The sequence below is a fragment of the Primulina eburnea genome, chromosome 8 (assembly GCF_022965805.1).
Source record: "Primulina eburnea isolate SZY01 chromosome 8, ASM2296580v1, whole genome shotgun sequence".
NCBI lineage: Eukaryota > Viridiplantae > Streptophyta > Magnoliopsida > Lamiales > Gesneriaceae > Primulina > Primulina eburnea.
Genome location: NC_133108.1, coordinates 15,533,162 through 15,551,758, shown reverse-complemented (window position 1 = coordinate 15,551,758; position 18,597 = coordinate 15,533,162). Strand labels below are relative to the sequence as shown.

The window sequence follows — 18,597 nt, the reverse complement described above, 5'->3', positions numbered from 1 at the left end:
CACCTCTATTCCATGCTCCGATATTTTGTGCCCCAATACTATGCCTTCTTGTACCATGAAATGACACTTTTCCCAGTTCAGCACCAAATTCGTCTCATCATCTCATCAACACCACCTTCAGATTCTGCAAACAATAATAAAGAAAGAGCCAAAGATCGAGAAGTCATCAATAAATATTTATGTTTCTATCATGTCATGAAATATAGCGGTCATGCATCGTTGAAAAGTGGCGGGGCATTACACAAACCAAAGGGCATCCGTCTAAAAGCAAAGGTGACATAAGGACAAGTGAAAGTGGTTTTCTCTTGGTCCTCAGACGCAATCATGATTTGGTTATACACTGAATACCCATCAAAAAAACAATAAAACTCAGGACCCGCTAACCTCTCAAGAATTTAATCAATGAAGGGAAGCGGAAAGTTATCTTTACGGGTGGCATCATTCAATTTCCTATAATCGATGCACATACGACATCCCGTAACTGTCCTAGTGGGTATTAATTCATTTTTTTCATTTGTGATAACAGTAATCCCACCCTTTTTCGGCACACATTGAACATGACTCACCAATGCACTATCAGATATAGGATAGATAATACATGCATCAAGGTGTTTGATAGTTTCTTCTTTTACTACCTCTTGCATTTTCGGATTCAATCTTTTTTGAGATTGCACAAGAGGTGAGTACTTATATTCCATCAATATCTTGTGCATGCAGACTGATGGATTAATTCATATGATATCAGCCACCTTCCACGCAAACGCATTCTTGTGCACTTTCAAAACTTTCAACAGTTTGCCCTCCATCACATCTATCAAATAAGAAGAAATAATCACATGAAATTTATTATTCTCACCTAGATACACGTATTTAAGATGTGGAGGTAATAGCTTGAGCTCAAGAGTTGGTGGCTCCTCTATGCTTGACTTCTGAGGGGTCAAGTCTCTCCGATCCCCCATGTCCTCTAATCTCATCTTTATTGGCTCTTCCATGGATGGTTGGCATTAAGGTATGCCACTATTTCAGCTTTCTCTTCATCCAATTCGTGTTCTCTCAACTCTGTAGTGAGAGTGACTTCCAAATGGTCCTTAATAGCATCCTACACATAGTTACACACAAGCAAATCAAAAGCATCAATTCTAAAACAACTATCAGAATACAGTGTGTGTTTAAGTGCATTAAAGACATCAAAAGTAAACTCCTCCTTCCCCACTCTAAATCTCAACTTCCTTTCTTGCACATCAATTAGGGCCTTGCCAGTTGCAAGAAATGGCCTCCCCAATATCAACGGCATATCTGTGTCCTCCTCCATGTCAAGCTCCACAAAATCTGTAGGAAAAATAAATTTTTCCACTTTCACTAGCACATCCTCAATAACTCCTCATCAATATTTGAAAAATCTGTCTGCTAGCTGTAAATACATCTTTGTTGGCTTAGGTTCTCCCAATCCAAGTTTCCTAAACACATACAAAGGCATGATGTTAATACTTGCACCAAGATCACATAAGGCTTTATGAAAAAAAAACATCACCAATCATGCAAGGAATAGAAAAACTCCCTAGATCTTTAAGTTTCGGTGGATCTTGTTTTGCACCAAAGCAGAGCAATTTTTAGTTAAATTTACCGTCATATGATCCTCCAACTTTCTCTTATTTGCTAAGATATCCTTCAGAAATTTAGCATAACTAGGCATTTGCATCAAAGCATCGGCAAAAGAAATATTAATGTGCAATTTTTTAAATACCTCAAGAAACTTACCGAATTGCGCATCAAGTTTTGCTTTTGTCAATGTTATAGGAAAAGGAGGAGGTATAAAAAAAATTTATTGTGCAGTGGGTGATGGTGTAGATTTAGAAGACTTAACTTAAGATGTCTCAGTCTTTTCATCCGGTAATTGACTTTTTTCCTTTCTTTTAAACTCTAAAATTTTTCCACTCTTCAACTTGATGGCCTTCACTTGCTCTTTTGGATTCGTCTTTGTGTTACTTGGCAAGGTGCCCGGCTCTCTACTTTCCATCATCTTAGCTAGCTGTCCAATATGATTCTCTAGCCCCTTTATCGATGCATCTTTTTTTTTGGAGTCTAGTTTCGGTGGATGAAATAAACTTAGACATCATCTGCTCCAAATTGGGTTTTTCTTCTCTAGGAGGGACAAATCTTTACATCGGTTGTTTTTCATATGATTGTCTTCCCTGTGGTCGATTCTAACTGTTTTGACCACCCCATGAGAAGTTGGGATGTTGCCTCCATCCAGGATTATAAGTGTTCGAATACAGATTATTTCTTGGACGGTTTTGGACTCCCACTTGATTAACCGGTGCCTTGTTTTTCACATAAAAATGATGCCATCTTGATAGTCCTTCGCAAAGTTTTCACCTCCATATTTAACAAAATATCTTTTGAAGACGCATAGCCGTGCCACCCATATTCAAGCTATCCAATTTCATTTTCAAGACATCAAGTTGCACAGTAATAGCAGAAATGTCAGTTATCTGGTGAACTCTTGCACTTCTCCACTGGTTGTTCATTTCAGATTGAGGATGATAGCTGCTAGAAGCCATCTCCTTCAACAACTCATATCCTTCTTCAGCAGTTTTTTTCAATAGATTTTCACAATCAGCAGCATCTATCATAGTACGATTAAGAGTAAGCAAGCCATAATAAAATATTTGAATGACTAACCCCAAGTGGCAGTTCGTGATGTGGGCATCTCCGTAATAAATATTTGAAATGCTCGCATGCCTCATATAAAGACTCTTGCTCAAATTGAGCAAATTTGGTAATTTCTACCCGCAGCTTCATGGTCTTAGATGGAGGAAAGTATTTAATGATAAATGCTTTCGCCATGTCTTCCCATGTGGTGCTAGAACCTACAGGCAAACAATTTAACTATGCTTTAGCTTTTTCATGTAAGGAGAAAGGAAATAAACGCAATCCAACGGTATCATCAGAAATTCCATTAAATTTAAAAGTATCGTAAATTTCAAGAAAATATGTGATGTGTGTGTTTGGGTCATCTAACGCAGATCCCCCAAACTGGACCATATTCTGGATCATCTGAATTATAGCTGGCTTGATTTCGAATTGGTTCGTCCACACAATAGGCCTCACAATGCTGGGGCATGCACAACCCAAAGAAGGTTGGGCATACTCTAGCATCAGTATGCGGCGTGGCACCTCAACATGTCTATCGTTATGGTGTTCCTCCTCAGGCTCGCGCTCGTTCCTCTCCGTCAGTTCCTTAAGTCTCTGCTGATGTCTTTTTCTGCGGAAAGTTCTTTCAATTTCAGGGTCAAATTCAAGCTCAACATCAAGTGGCATGCACGGGAAAAGATATCTGGAATAGAATATGGAGTGTTAGCTCAAGAAAAATAAAACAATGCTAAAGAAAATAAATAAAAATAAAATTGTGAATTAACAGTCCCTGGCAGTGGCGCCAAAAACTTGATCAAGCAAAACTTGCAATGTAAAATCCTTAATAAAAATTTATGATACCCAAGCTCGAAATAATCGCAAGTGCACGATGTCAAGTAATAATATAATGTACGAGAGTAGGACTGTCGTTCCACTAGAGACTATGTTGCAATTATTATTTCCAGTTACTAAATTTTTAGCAACGAAATTTGCTTGATTGTTTCCTACTACAATGTTTAAATAAAAACTCACTGAAAAAGTTCAAGAATTAAATGATGAAATATATAAGTTAGTGTTAGGATCATTTTATTGGTTGAAAGGTGTTTATAAGGGGGGCTTCAATAAACACTCACGAATTTTATAACATTTTCGAGTGAAGTGTCAGTTTTGTGACAAACTGAAACTTAGGAATCTTGTCAGTCGATGAAAATCAGTTTAACTGATAATAGTTGCGGAAATAAACTGATTGAAAGATAGAATAAATAACTGAAAGAATAACACGAATATTTATGGATGTTCGAAGATAGAATAACTCCTACGTTACCCCTTCTAACACAAAGATAGGATATGCACTAAAAGATTTGATCGATACAAAACTTGTACTGACCCACTTCAGTTTGGACTTAACACTGCCAAGACTGAAACTCTTAGTTTACTTAAATATCACTCAGTTCTTTGACTAAACTTAGCACAACTGATCTAGTTAAGATCAAAATAAACAATAAAATGATTTGTGCTTCTAAGATCGAAAAGTAGCCTCAAATGCTACGAATGATTATGATAAGTGTGAGCTTTTTGATTCTCAAAAGAGAGTAATAATTTCATCAGTGTAACGGCAAGCTTGAGAGTATAGATAGATCGTGTTGATTCAAGAGTTGTTTCTCAACTGCTCTTCTCACCTATTTATAGGCTTCTCTTCAACGATAACAATAAATAGTATTTGAATCTTTATATCCGTTGATTGTCACGTCAACATTCTTCTGACATTCGTACACTGTAAACTCTGAAATGCGACATTTCACTACAAGTTGCAGTCTGCTTTGTACTGCTGTCGGTTGAATGTCCTTTTTAACTGATGATGTGTACAGCTGAGAGATCAGCTGATAAGCTCACAACTGAATATGTCAACTGATCAGTTTCCAACTGATCAGTCAGTTGTCTTTGTAAGTTCAGTTCGGCTGGTTTCAGCTGCCTTCATAAACTGCGCATTATTCTTCAGTTAGGCAACTCAGTTGATTTAAGTGTGATCAGTTTAGTCCAATAAATTAATCTCTTAGTTTGTCAAACAACCGAAATTAAGTTTCCAACAATTTCCCTCTTTTTGGTGTTTGACAAAACTTGTAAAGTATGAACAAATCAACTGAACTAATAAAATTCTTCGAATTCATTGAAGATAAAATAACTCTTCTATTGTACAGATTCATACAAAGAATGAAGTAAGGATCTAATCTTATGTACAGATTCGTACAAAAAATAAATAATAAATAATCTTCAAATCTTCAACCATTAACTGAAGTCAGTTGATCTTCATATCTTCTTCTTTTCTTTGTCTTCTTCTGTCTCTTTAATAATTTCCCCCTTTTTGTCAAGCACATCCACTTTCTTTGTTAATATTCGAACATCTGCTGCAATATCTGATACGGTATTCATCATAATGTTCTGCAACAAATCAATCCTTTTAGTGACTGTTTCTTCAAGAAATTCAAATCTCCTGCCAACTAAAGCTTGAGTTTGGAAATGAGATGCAGTCGAAAGTCTATCTTTCTTGATCTCTTCCATCTGGAGATAGAGAGAAGTCATACTCTTATTGAGTTGATTCAGTCTGTCCGTTGTAAACCCATAGTTCGAATTGAGCTTCAAAGTGTGTGCAAGCTGAGTAGACTGTATTGCAGAAATAACACTAATCATATTAGCAAGGTTGGACTGAATGGTTTGAAGTTCTTCAAATAGGGCATCAATGTATGAAATTCCAGGAGACATGGCTCCAGAAGTTTCTGGAATCTGTTCCCTTTCCTATTGAGTAAATACGACCATTGCACCGTCGGTTGTTTCCGTTTCATGCGCCACTATTTCTGAAATATATTCAGTTGTAGGGTCATAGTGAAGAGACGAGATAGTTGGAAGAACGGAAGTAGAAGAAGGTTCTTCAGTTGGTTCAACAACTAGTTCTTCAGCTGGTGGGATCAAAATTCAGTCACAGTTAAGCAACTATTTTTTGAAGCTTCTTGGCTCTCAACTGATTGAAGAAATAATTCTTTCTCTCTAGAGCCCGAACGATTGTGAAGCCTTCACTACCCTCAGAACAACAGCTTCCAGATAAACAAATTTCTTCAGTTTAGACTTCTTCTGAAGCTGTTTGGCAAAGAATTCTGTTCTAACTTCACCCATTCATTGTAGGCCTTGAGCTTATTCTCTGCAAATTCATTGATTTCTTTCCAGATGAGATAAATGTGCGTTTGGATCGCATTAGTTGGCATGGGCTCTTCTTGCATCTTACCTTTGCCCTTAGAATCAGTTAGGGCATGAGGAATGCTTAGCCCTGAGGTAGTTGCATCAATCTTCTCTTTGATTACTATTCCCTTAGGTCTGGCAATAGGTAGGAAGTATATCCAGAAATAGTGATCAGTGGAGCCTTAACTCCAGCAAGCTTCTTTTTGCCACCAGATTCAGTGAACTTCTTCTTGGGTAGAATGGTAGATAGTGGCAACTGATCCTCAGTTGAGGGTTCAGTTGCAATAGCCTTGAGTTGAATAGCCTTGATAGGCTGTTCAGCCCCTAACAGTATCAGTCGTTCAGTTGGGATGGTCCCAACTGCAGCAGCAGGCTTGGTCTTCAAGGTCCTTGGTTACTTGATGACATTGGGAGAGGGGGTCTTCTACGAATCAGTTTCACTAATAATCAGTTTGCGCTTGATTGTCTTCTTTTGAATAGTCTTCTTTTTTTGAACTGATTTGGGAGCCTCCTCTGTCCCAATCTCCTTTTTGAATTTTATAAACTGCTCAGGATATAATTCTAGTTTTGGCTTTGGTAGCTGGACATTCTTGGCATTGAAAATCATTATCTTATATGATTTTTCCGAATCACCGGTCCTTTTACCTTCAGCACATGGCTGAGCTGCACCGTAAAGCCCTTTGACTACTTGGATGACTGAAACATATTCCTCAAATATGTAAGATATTGTTTCACTAGTTCATTTTCCTTTCAGCCATGATTGCAGTCATAGCTTGAAACTTCTCAAAAGTGAGGGCAGCAAATGATCGTGCCTTTGCCAAGAGCCCCTTGGCTACAATATCAGCCAGCAGTTGTACTTCTGGCTTCAAGTTCTTCTTAGGATCAGAAACTTTGATCTTCTGACCAGCAGCAGACAGAGTAGTTTGCATCTCATCAATATCGGATGCCTTTATTTCAGAGAGGTTGACTAGCCCATCAATAGTCAGTTGGACAAGGTTGGAGAAGAACTCCTCATCAATGATAAGAAATTGACCATTTACAGTAGGAGAGATGGTGCCAGTAGCGGTGACATAACCGTTGGCGTAGAGTTCTTGAACCTCTTTGACATAAATTTCTTGTGAAGATAATCTCAGAAATTGTTTCAATCCGGCTTATTCCAGTTTCAGAAAAACATTCTTGTTTCCTTCATCTTTTACAGTCAAGACTGAGTCGAAGTCGATTGCCATAGCATTCATGATGTGATCTATGATCTAGGTTGTCATTTGATTGAGTAAAATCTGCGAAAAAGAGTATGCTTTGAGTAGAATTTTGCTCTGAGTGTTTGAATGTGCGTGTAAAAAGAAAAAAAACTGAATTGGAGTGAGTATCGTACTAATGTAAGTGACTCTTCAAATTTTTGGACACGTGTCAATCCAGGAAAATTTGAATTAAAAATGTGTGTACGTGTGGTAAAAACGTGTGTAAAGTATTAATGGCTTATGTGGGTCCATGTTCCTAAATATTATTCATTGAAAGACAGCAATTAATGCTTCGACAAACAGTCACATCATTTAATATAGAATATTATTCGATTTATCAGTTAACATATATGAGAAGATCAGTTGGATCAGCAGCTGAATGACCAGTTGATAACTCAGTCAGTTCAGTTGAAGACCAACAGACTATTGTCTTCTCAGTTATCTTTTCAAATCGACATTCTCCCTCAATAAATGCAAATAAATAAGGGTAAGAGAAACTTGGTTTGAATCAGTTAAGGCTTGATGACTCTTTGTCTTCCTTCTGTCCCTTCAAGTCTTGTCTATAAATTAAGATAATTTATGTTGGTAATGACATCTGAACTCAAATGGATTGTAAGAGCAGCACTCATGTTCCTCATCCTTCATGGACTCCTCAAAATATTCAGGGATTCAAAGAGGATGTTGAAGAATGCATTTTTAGAAAGGTTATGTTCGTTTGGATTACGCTCACTGCATTCAGTCAATCAATGATGGAGAGTTTCCTGCTTCTGCTCAGCAGAGATCACTTGCTAGGAAGCTCAAGAGGCGTGCAGATGTTGATCATATATCTGAGTTGGTCAATGATGATGTGATGACCCACATGATGCTTTTGAAGGAATGTGACTTGATTCAGAGGATTGAAAATGCTACCGCTCAAGCACCACATCCTCTGTTTTCATCTTTTCCTCACAGCCAACCGCACTCGACTGGTCAAATCTTACCGCTCGAGCGCCAAGTCTTCTGTATTTCTTCACAACTCTCGTGCCCGGACGGTAGAAAATTACCGCCTGAGCGTGACATTCTCTGGATTTTACTCTTCAACAGCCACACCTCGTGCCCGGGCGATAAGATTCTACCGCTCGGGCACCATCCTTTCTGCCACTTTCTTTTGGCTTGCACGTTTTTGTTCCGATTTTATTTTTCCGGCCCTTTTACCTGCAAATTCATCACGTACAAGTGAGACACGATCATATGCATATGCCTACTCTAAAACGAACAAAATGTAAATGAAATGCATGCATGCACAACGAAAATACACACAAAACTAATACAATAAAACACATAAAAATGACACCTATCACATGCAATTTTAAATAATCAAGTTCAATGCATCTTGATTTAATTCTAGCATCCATGCTTTTATATCAAGCAAGAAAGCAATGTAAAACGCTTAAATAGTCGGAGTACCTATAATCAGCGTAGTGTCTGGCTCCGCTTGCTTAGCATGCATTACGTAAGCCCTTCCAGTCATGGGTTGTTTAAGATTTAGGCAATCACCAGCCTTATGCCCCATTCCTCCGCACTTCAAGCACTTGTAGGTGCCCCACATGCACTTTCCGTAGTGATGGCGATCGCACCCCTTTCAAAATGGCTTCTCAACAGTCTTCGGGGCGTTTTCTTTAGGTGGTTTTCCTTGTGGTTTGTACTGTCCTGGTCGCTTCGGTGGTCCCGTAAACGGCTTCTTGTTCTGCTGATTTGATTGCTGGGCATGGTTCCTTTTCCGCTACATTTCCCAATCAATATCCTTCAGAGATTTCTCGGCTCGAAAAGCTTTAGCAACGGTAGTAGTATATTCAATAGGATCAGTCATCATCACATTTCGGCGGATCTTCGGCCTCAATCCATCCAAGAAATTTCGTAACTTCGACGCAGCATCATTTGTGCAATCAAGGGCACAAAATGACAGCCCCTATCAAACTTCTGCACAAACTCAGCAACAGTAATGTCCCCCTGGTGGAGACTCATAAACTCTCTCTTCAACCTCGAACGAACATAGGTAGTGAAATATTTATCATAGAATATCCTCTTGAAATCCTTCCTTGTCAAAATCGCTAGATTCACTCCTATCTCTGCTCCTTCCCACCATAAAGAAGTGTCACCTTTCAGTAGATATATGGTGCAACGAACTAGGTCAGCGTCTGCCATATCCTTATACCTAAAAATCACCTCTAAAGATCTAATCCATCCCTCAGCCACGAATGGATCAGTAGTGCCAGAAATATCCTCAGGTTTCAACCTCTTAAATCGCTCATAGACTGCTTTCGGTCGTACCCTCGCACCATTTCCCACGTGCTGCTCTTGTAAACGAGCCATATCGGTTAGTACACAAGCACTAGCATCTTGATTAGGTGGAGGCGGTAGAATCTCCTCCTCCTGCCTATCATCATTATTACTACGAAGAATACGTCTATGAGACATCTCTGTACAAATGGTCCATACCACGTAACCTACATGCATTTAACATTTTAAATAAAACATGCATCTAACCTCCTATATCATGTATCATAAAAGTATTTAAAGTTCAGCATTTAAAATCTAAAGCAGTAAAACCTCATAGACTTGAGGCGTGACTTCTTGAGCTTCTCGGAGTGGTAGTAACACAACCCATTGGGGATCCTTGGCTCTGACACCAACTAAAATGTCCACCACTATTAAATTTAAATCCTATTAATTTTTTTAAAAAAAACATAAAATTCAAAATTCATATTTAAAATAACTTAATATTTTTGTCATAAAAAATAATTTAACATTTGAAATCTCAAGTGCATAAAAATTCATAACTCGTTAATTAACCAAAAACCCTACATCGACCTTTAAAAAGATCAAACTAACCTCAAATTAAAGCAGGAAAATGGCTAATTAAACCATTAACAAAATTTTTAAAACTTTGACTATCAAGCTAATGCGTAAATAATGTCTGTCGGGAGTGTACTGCCAAATTCGATCCACTCAAGCGTCAGCGCCTCCCTCAATCTCATCCTCACCTGCAACATTCAAACCTAGTGAGTCTAATGACTCAGCACGTTCTAAACATGAGTAGAAAATAATACATATACAAGCACATGCATTAAAAATCATACTTTTATTCAAAATAATCTAGCATTAATTTGTAAGCATCATAAATCGTCAAATCATAAAGTTTTCCATCATTTATCATTTTGGGTGAAGTTTGATTCTTGAAAGTGAATAGTTGTATCCTTTAGTCGACTGACCAGTCTTAGCTCACTATTGCGCATGGGGATGGGTACTAGGCATAGATGTAAAATGAAAATATGGTCGTTGGGCTCCCTCTGGGGCATTCTCCCGTAAACGGGCTCCCTCTAGGCCTTCTTCCTCACAATATTCTCAATGATCATATATCATATCTTTTTTGTCACGGTCAATTCACATTGTTCAAAATATTTTTCTTTTTCTTTTTAATCATAAAATATAGTGTCCTTTCCACGTTCGAAAAATAGCATTTTCACAGTAAAAATTGCACGACTTTATCATAAATCATAAAATCTCATATGTTCATCATAAACGTTTGAAAATATCATTTACTATGGATTATAATTCTTCGAGACACTGCCAAACCATTTTGTACTTCTCAGGTGTAAAATTATTGTTTTGCCCTTGGATTCAAAAAATTCCCTATTCTGACTTTTCTCACTTTTGTTGACTCGAGACTATCCCAAATAATTATTTAAGCTTTAAATTTGAATCCTGATATTTTTATTTAAGATAAACTCGAGGCTTTCAAATTATTTTCTTAATTACTAAATAGCAAAGCGTTTTAATCCTGAAATAAATTTGAACTTATATATTTTAATCCCAACTTTAACCATGAACTTTTCATGCCTAACTTACCCTCATGGACCATGAACCGACCCATGTGGACCACGGTTTGAGCCCCTACCTTCTCCCTAGCCATGTTCGAGCCCTAAACCCTACACCAAGCCACGGCTCCCCCTAAACTCGAGCCACCGTTGAGCCAGCCGTGAACTAAACCTAACCTTGCCCTCCTGGACTCTACCTGAATCCTCCTGGACCAGCGCACCAGCCCCCATCCATGCGAACCACCTTGCGCATGCAACATCAAAGCCGCAGACCTACCTTGCGCAATAAGGAGTCCAGCCATGATAGGACTCTACCAAGCCTCTAGACACAGCCTTCCAATGCCTATCCATCCCTGAAACACCCTCTTGGACCCTTCCTACCCATGACTAGACCCCCGCATTGAGCCAGCCCAAGCCACGCACACCCGAGCGAGATAACCCCTCAATCGCACCTCCTCCTTGAACTCTTTCTACATCTCACATGCAGCCAGCACAGGACCATGACAAAGCCCTGGTGCAATACCCCTCATACCCGAACCCTTATGTCCCAAGTAAAACCATGAAACCCTAGCCTCAGGCCCTAACCATGCACCGCCCCTCTAGCTCTTGTCCAGCCCTTGTCTCATGGCTAAACAACACTTGTTCCATCCCTTAAATATCCTATGTTGGCAGCGTACCTGTTGGAAATCATAACACGTTCGTATACATATAAGAATCTTCAAAATTTTGAAAATATTCATCCAAAAGTTAAATGATTTGTAATCAATTATTTTTCACGCTAAAATACATATAACATTCATATTATGATTTGAATGGTGCATCAAAAGATTTTAGAAGCGTTTCTTCGCGTTTAAAACGTTCGAATATACGATCGTTGGCGTGGATTGCGAAGGGAGATGAACGGGCGACGAAAACTCCTTGCTTTTTGCTCTTGAAATTTCAAATGTTTGTGTGTGTGTAGTGTGTGAGGTGCAGCTGCTATGGGTTGTGTAAAACCCTAACTTTGCTATCTATAAATGTAACGTCCGAAAAACCAAACCTACGTAAATCACATGCATGTAAATTATTTGAATTGTTTAATTGTTTTAATTAATTTATTTTAAATGCTTGCATGATATTTATTAAATGATTAAATGTATGATTGCGTGATTAAATGATTATATGACATGATTTCATGAAATTGAAAGATTTTACCCGAATATTCGATAATAGGCTGGGGAAGGGAGACCGAGGACGACCAAAACAAGAATATTTATTTTTAATTAAATATTTTCAAGGTTTCCAAATATGATTTAAAAAATTATTTATTTTTTCTAAAAATAGTAGAGTTTGAATTATTTTATGAGTCGACCTCGATTTTTCTCGGGAAGCCGGCTTTGGACAAACGAAAATTTTTTAAAAGATCAAAAATATTATTTTTAGAAACTAAATTTGATAAAATTTTATATTTTTTATTAAATAAGAGTTATTGGCCACAATTTAACTAAATTTAGTAGGCTCAATTGCTACTATACTTAGAGGCCCAAAACCAAAGCTCGTTATAATGCAAAAAGTAAATCTATAAATAAGATACCTAGGCTTCCCAAGCACCATATTGCAGCCGAAAATCACACACAATTCACTCTAATATTTTTGAAAAATAAGATGGAATAAAAGCTAGGAGTCTTCGTCACCCGTTCGTCCTTCCTCGCCGACGATCACGTATTCGAGCGTTAAAAATGCAAAGGAACGTTTTTTAAACCCTTTCGATGCATCATTCAAATCATAATATGCATGTTATAATTTTTTATGCATGAAAAATATAGATGTTCGATTATTTTTACAATAGAACGATTATTTTCAAAGTTTGAATGTTTTACGCTTATATGAAAAACATTATGAATCCAACGGACACGCTGCCAATAATATGTGTTTAAGGGACGAAAAAGAGTCGTAAAAGTGAATAAACGAGGGCTGGAAAACAAGAAAGAAGGCTGCGTGAGTTGATAGAAGAATCCTAGGGTTTGGAATGGTTCACATGATTCAAGTGGCTCGGCTTTGTGCATGGTGGCTAACGGCTCAGCTAGGGCTTGGGTTGGGGCCTATGCTAGATGTGGGTCAAGGCTAGGAAGAGTCCTAGCATGGCTAGGACTCGAGGAGCAGTGTGTAAGGAAGAGTCCGCTGATTCTAGGAATCTTCCAAGGAGCACAAGGGTCGTAGGGGGATTGAGGCTAGGGTTGGGCGGCTCAGGGTTGGTCCAATAGGGTCTAGGGAGGATGGTCAGGGTTGGGACATGGGTTGGTTCCCTGTTGGATCGACCACAGCGTGAGGTAGCTTCTTGTGCCCGGCTTGTTGTGTGCAGTAGGCTTGCAGGGCCTTTGTGCGTGGTTCAGGGGTCTAGGCTGGGTTCGGTTGGGTTTGAGCATGATCCAAGGTCGGTGAGGGTCAGGTGGGCTTGGTGGTGGCTCGAGTATAAGAGTTCTAGGTTGGCTAGGAGTCCTTGGCATGAGAAGCCTCACACGCACAGCTTTGTATCTTTGGTGCAGGGCTCGTACGTGAGCTTGGGTATAGTTCTATGGGTAAGGGCTGGCCACTAGAGTACCTAGGTGGGTTGGCTAGGGTCTAGCTTGAGGTGGCTTGACCGTGGCTCGACAAAATTGGAGGATGGCTCGGTAGGTTCAATTAAAGGTCACTATTGCGAAAATTAACAAGAAAATTCGAACCATGGGTCCACAAGGGTGGTTCATGGCTCACAGGGGTAGTTTAGGCCATAAAATGGCTATGTTTAAAGTTTGGAAAGAAAATATTAAAGTTTAAATTTATTTGGGAATTAAACGCTTCACGAATTATTAATTAAAAAATTAAATAGAAATCCTCGAATTTAAGCTAAATAAAATTATGAAAAATTAGATTTAAACTTAAATAATTATTTGGGATAAGTCAATTTCATTAAAAGTAAGAAAAGTCAAAATCGAGAATTTTACGTCTAGGGGCAAAACGGTCATTTTATGGGTAGTACGAAAATGCTTGGCAGCGTCCCGAAGGATCATAACGCATGTTAAATGATATTTTATGATTTTTAAAACCGTTAAAATTCTATTTTTGAAAAGTCATTATATTTTACGATTTTTTTTCTATGAAAAATGTTATTTTGCAAAAGGTGGAAAGGAAATGATATTTTATTTTTTAAAAAAGAAAATGAAAAATATTTTGAGGGATGTGAATTGACTGTGACAAAGAGGATATGTGGGGGATCCGTTTTAAAAAGGAACGGTGAACTTACAATTTGTGGGGGATCCGTTTTAAGAAAGAACGGTGAACTTACAATTTTGTGGAGATGTCATGAGGAAAAAGTACCCAAAGGAAGCCCGTTTATGGGAAAAGCTCCCAGAGGAAGTCCAACGATCGTATTTCCACGGCGGAGCCTAGTACCCATCCCCTTGGGCCATGTGGAGCTGAAGACTGATCAGTTGACCAGAGGATAAAAGCTAATATCTTTCAAGGATCAAACTTAACCCAAAATGATAAATGATTGAAAGCTATACGATTTTACGATTTTATGTTATATGATTCATTTATGCTGAAAATTATTTTAAATAGTTTATTTATGTTAAAAAAAATTATTTTAAAGTATGGTTTTATTGCATCTGCTTGCATATGTATTACTTGTTATTCATGTTTAGAAAGTAATGAGTCATTAGACTCACTAGGTTGAATGATGCAGGATTTGATGATATGAGGAGGCGCTGACGCTGGAGTGGATCGAGTTCGGCAATACACTCCCGAGTGACATTTATTTTCCGCACTAGCTTGTTAGATAAAGATTTAAAGGATTATGGTTAATGAGTTTATTAGTGATTTTATACTTTATTTTATTGTTAGTTGATCTTTTTAAAAGGTCGATGTAGGATTTTTGGTTAGTTGACGATTTAGAGATTTTGGGCACTTGAGAAATTAATTGTTAATTTATTATGATACATTAAAACATTAAGTTATTTTTATTAGTAATTTTCGAATTTATGATTTATTAAAATAAAAAAAAGTAGTGGTGTTTCAATAAATTTCAAAATTCAAGCGTTTAATGAGTTAGGGTTTTCGGCTTTATGTTTAGGGGTAATTGAGCCCTTCAATCATAGGCAAATTAGGTCCATTAATATCTATTTAATTATATAATAAAAGTTTACAAAATTTGTTTTTAAAAATAATTTTTGGGCTTTTAAAGGTCACTCGTTTGACCAAACCGGCTTTTCGAATAAAATCAAACTCGTGTCTTAAAATAATTTGGGATCCAGAATTTTTAGAAAATTTTAATGATATTAATAAGCGTTAAAAATATTTATTGAAAATATTTTATCTTGGTCGTCTCCGGTCTCCTTTCCTCAGCCTATTATCGAATATTCGAATAAAATCATCTGTTCTCATCAAATCAGACAATTTAGACCCTCCATCATATACTATGTATCATTTAAACATTTAAAATCAATAAAAATTAAGCAATTTAAAGCATTTACATGCATGTGGTTTACATAGATTTACTTTTGAACGTTACAATTAATATTACTGTAAGAGATAGTTTATGAAATTAAAATAGTTTTTGGATAATATTTCTAATAGTTTTTGGATAATATTTCTAAAAGATACAAGAAATATATATTATAATCATCACAATGATAAAAGAGGCTAATTTTACCAAAAACTTTATTTTAAGAGATAACAATGATTTTGTCGCAATATACCAAACATAGGCTTCATCAATTTGCTAATTCTCTATGATTCGATTTTTCTAAATTACGATATTGATGTATGCACTGCGTTTTTTTTATAATATTTAAAATTTTTTAAAGTACTATTTATAATTGAAATTGTCAAAATTGATTGGGGGTATTTTAGTAATTTCTTGAATTATCCATAAAAAATAGTAAAATAGAAAAAAAGGTAAAAGATCACACCAAGAGACAAAAAATCAGACTACACATCTCCCTATATATAAGGCAAAAACTTGTGTGAGACGGTTTCACGGGTCATATTGTGAGACGGATCTCTTATTTGGGTCACCCATAAAAAAATATTAATTTTTATGCTAACAGTATTACTTTTTGTTGTGAATATGGGTAGGGTTGACCTGTCTAACAGATTATGATCCGTGAGACGGTCTCATATGAGACCCACTCAATATATAATTAGGATCTCAACACACAAGTTACATGCTTATACATTAATTGATTTTTTTTGAAGTTCTATATGTATTTGAAATTATCAAAATTGATTGGGGTATTTTGACAATTTGTGGAATTATCCATAAAAAAATAATAATAAAATGGAAAAAATTGTAAAAGGCCACATCAAGAGACCAAAAAAAGGTTTACACTCTTCCTACTTAAATATATAACTAGGATCCCAATGCACTCGTTGGATGTTTGTAAAATATTTGTTTTTTAAAGTTCTATATGTATTTGAAATTATCAAAATTGATTGGGGGTATTTTGGAAATTTTCGAAACTATCCATAAAAAAAATAGTAAAATGGGAAAAAGGTAAAAGGCTACATCAAGAGACCAAAAAAGGGTATACATCCCTCCCCTTTCAATATATAAGTATAACTAGTGATTTTGTGGCAAATGTTGTGTACTCGTATGATATTTTTTTTAATTAAATTGATTTATATTGAAATGAGGAAACAATTAACAAAACTAAAATTTGAAATAATAAATTTAAAATAAAAGGGGAAAAAATAAAATGAGAGGACTGTTGTAAAAAATGAAACATATGATATGTTGCTTTGAAAATAAAGCCCTATCACTAAGGTACGCACTATTTGAATTATAAAAATATGACACTTTATTAATATATATATATATATATATATATATATATATATATATATATATATATATATATATATATATATATAGTAAACAAAAAGGACAAAAAAATTGAACTTATTAGGGAAAACTTAATATATATCAAAAGATAGAGATAATAGATATAGCGATATATTATTATCTATACTATTATATTAAGTGTGGGGGCCTTAAAATAACTACCTTTGAGACACCAAAATATTTAATTCCATAATTACACTTCTTACCATATTTAAAACATTTTCAAGTCACTCTATATTTTAAATAGAAAAAATTCAAAATAAAACTTTCCTTTTAAATCGAATAACTTTTCTAAATCGATAATAATTTTGTTTTAATTATTTAGTATTATTTGATCAAAATAAAAATAATAATAGCACATGCATTGTGCATATTTTACTAGTTATTATTATTATTATTATTATTATGGCACCATTGGGCCAGAGTTTGGGCACCAACATTCGGCCCAATAGTAACAATATAAACCTCCTAGCCCACTGGAATATGACTTTAGGCCGGGAGAAAGGGGCAGAGCCGCAGAGGGTAGACCAAAAACTGCGCGGTCAAACTTGCCCTAATTCGGGAGATGCCCGACACGTCGGCCTCTGCCACCCCGGTCCCTCCCGCTTCTTATACCACAATACCAATCTCCGGTGGCGCCGTGATTTCCCGATCGACGCAGAACCTCTCTGCTTGCCTCTCCAGAGCCCGCCCTTGGCCGGTGTTCCTAGCTACCACCGCCGTCATCGACCTCCCACCCTCATTCTCCGCAGCCACCCAACGACTCCGCCGCAATGCTAGCTACTTCTCCGTCAATTACGCCATTATCGTCACCGCGTGTGCTGCCGTATCCCTGATCGGTGCGCCGATCGCGCTGATACTCATCGGCTTCGTCTTCTTCCTGTGGCTGATTCTCCACTTCTTTCGAGAAGACCCATTGTTGATCTGGGGCTACCATGTCAATGATTGGACGGTTATTCTTGGCCTGGTTGTAGTCTCCATTGCGGCCGTCTGGATCACTGGCCCGTTGAATAACCTTTCGATTGGCATCAGTGTCGGGCTGTTGATCTTCGTCATCCATGGAGTCCTGAGAAATCCTGAAGGACTTTTTCTTGACGAAAACGACGCCGTTTCTGACGGATTGGTCTCATCCCAATCCACTGCTTTCAGTCCCCGTAATGGCGGAATTCAATTCAATCAACCCGTGTAATTAACTCAAATCATTTTATTTTCTATATATATATTTGTTTAGCTGTATAATTTATTTATTTATTTCGTGTGAGCTTGTGGATGATCATTTTTCGTGTGATTTGTTCCTATTTGTCCTGTGTTCAAGAATGTGATTTTCGGGAAGGAAAACCTTGCTGATTGATGTGCCTGGGGAATTTCGAAATTTGTTTTGAAGGATAGTGGTTGTTTGTTGTACTTGTAATTTGGTAATGCCAATCCTTTTGATTTCAGACTATTTTGGAAACCTTGTACTTTTGTTTTTGGTGTAATTTCTAAAATATATGGAAGCTTGGAGGCACAGTATGATCATCATCTTTACATCAAATAAATCGAGAGAGTGGCGTTTCAATTGTTAGTAGAGTCTGTTGTTCATAAGATTAGTTTTATGATTTCCAAATAATGTAGTTGTGTCATTGGGTTGAGCTCTTCTAGCCGAATCGAGTCGAACGAATTCCAGAGCAGAGTCCTCTTCACTCCCCCGAGCTTGGCTTCTCTGAAGAGCTGATTCCCTGACTAGCAAGTGAAATCTGCAAGCATCTGGTTGAGTTTTTCGATCGTTTTCGGTGTT

At 37.1% G+C, this 18,597-nt stretch overlaps 1 protein-coding gene and 1 non-coding gene across 2 annotated transcripts; both read left to right on the top strand.

Moving 5' to 3' along the window:
• The first annotated feature begins 2,692 nt into the window (after positions 1 to 2,692).
• LOC140840325 (small nucleolar RNA R71) lies at positions 2,693 to 2,798 on the top strand. Its single transcript, XR_012119911.1, has one exon. It is a non-coding gene; the product is annotated as a small nucleolar RNA R71 (small nucleolar RNA).
• A 14,511-nt stretch (positions 2,799 to 17,309) lies between these two features.
• LOC140837814 (PRA1 family protein G2-like) lies at positions 17,310 to 18,206 on the top strand. Its single transcript, XM_073203915.1, has one exon. It carries the CDS (start codon positions 17,386 to 17,388, stop codon positions 18,007 to 18,009), a length of 624 nt encoding a protein of 207 aa, XP_073060016.1. The 5' UTR covers positions 17,310 to 17,385; the 3' UTR covers positions 18,010 to 18,206.
• The last annotated feature ends 391 nt before the right edge of the window (positions 18,207 to 18,597 follow it).

What these genes read in the sequence shown, in the direction of transcription:
- LOC140837814 (XM_073203915.1), top strand. Translation starts at nt 17,386, where the DNA reads ATGCCCGACACGTCGGCCTCTGCCACCCCGGTCCCTCCCGCTTCTTAT.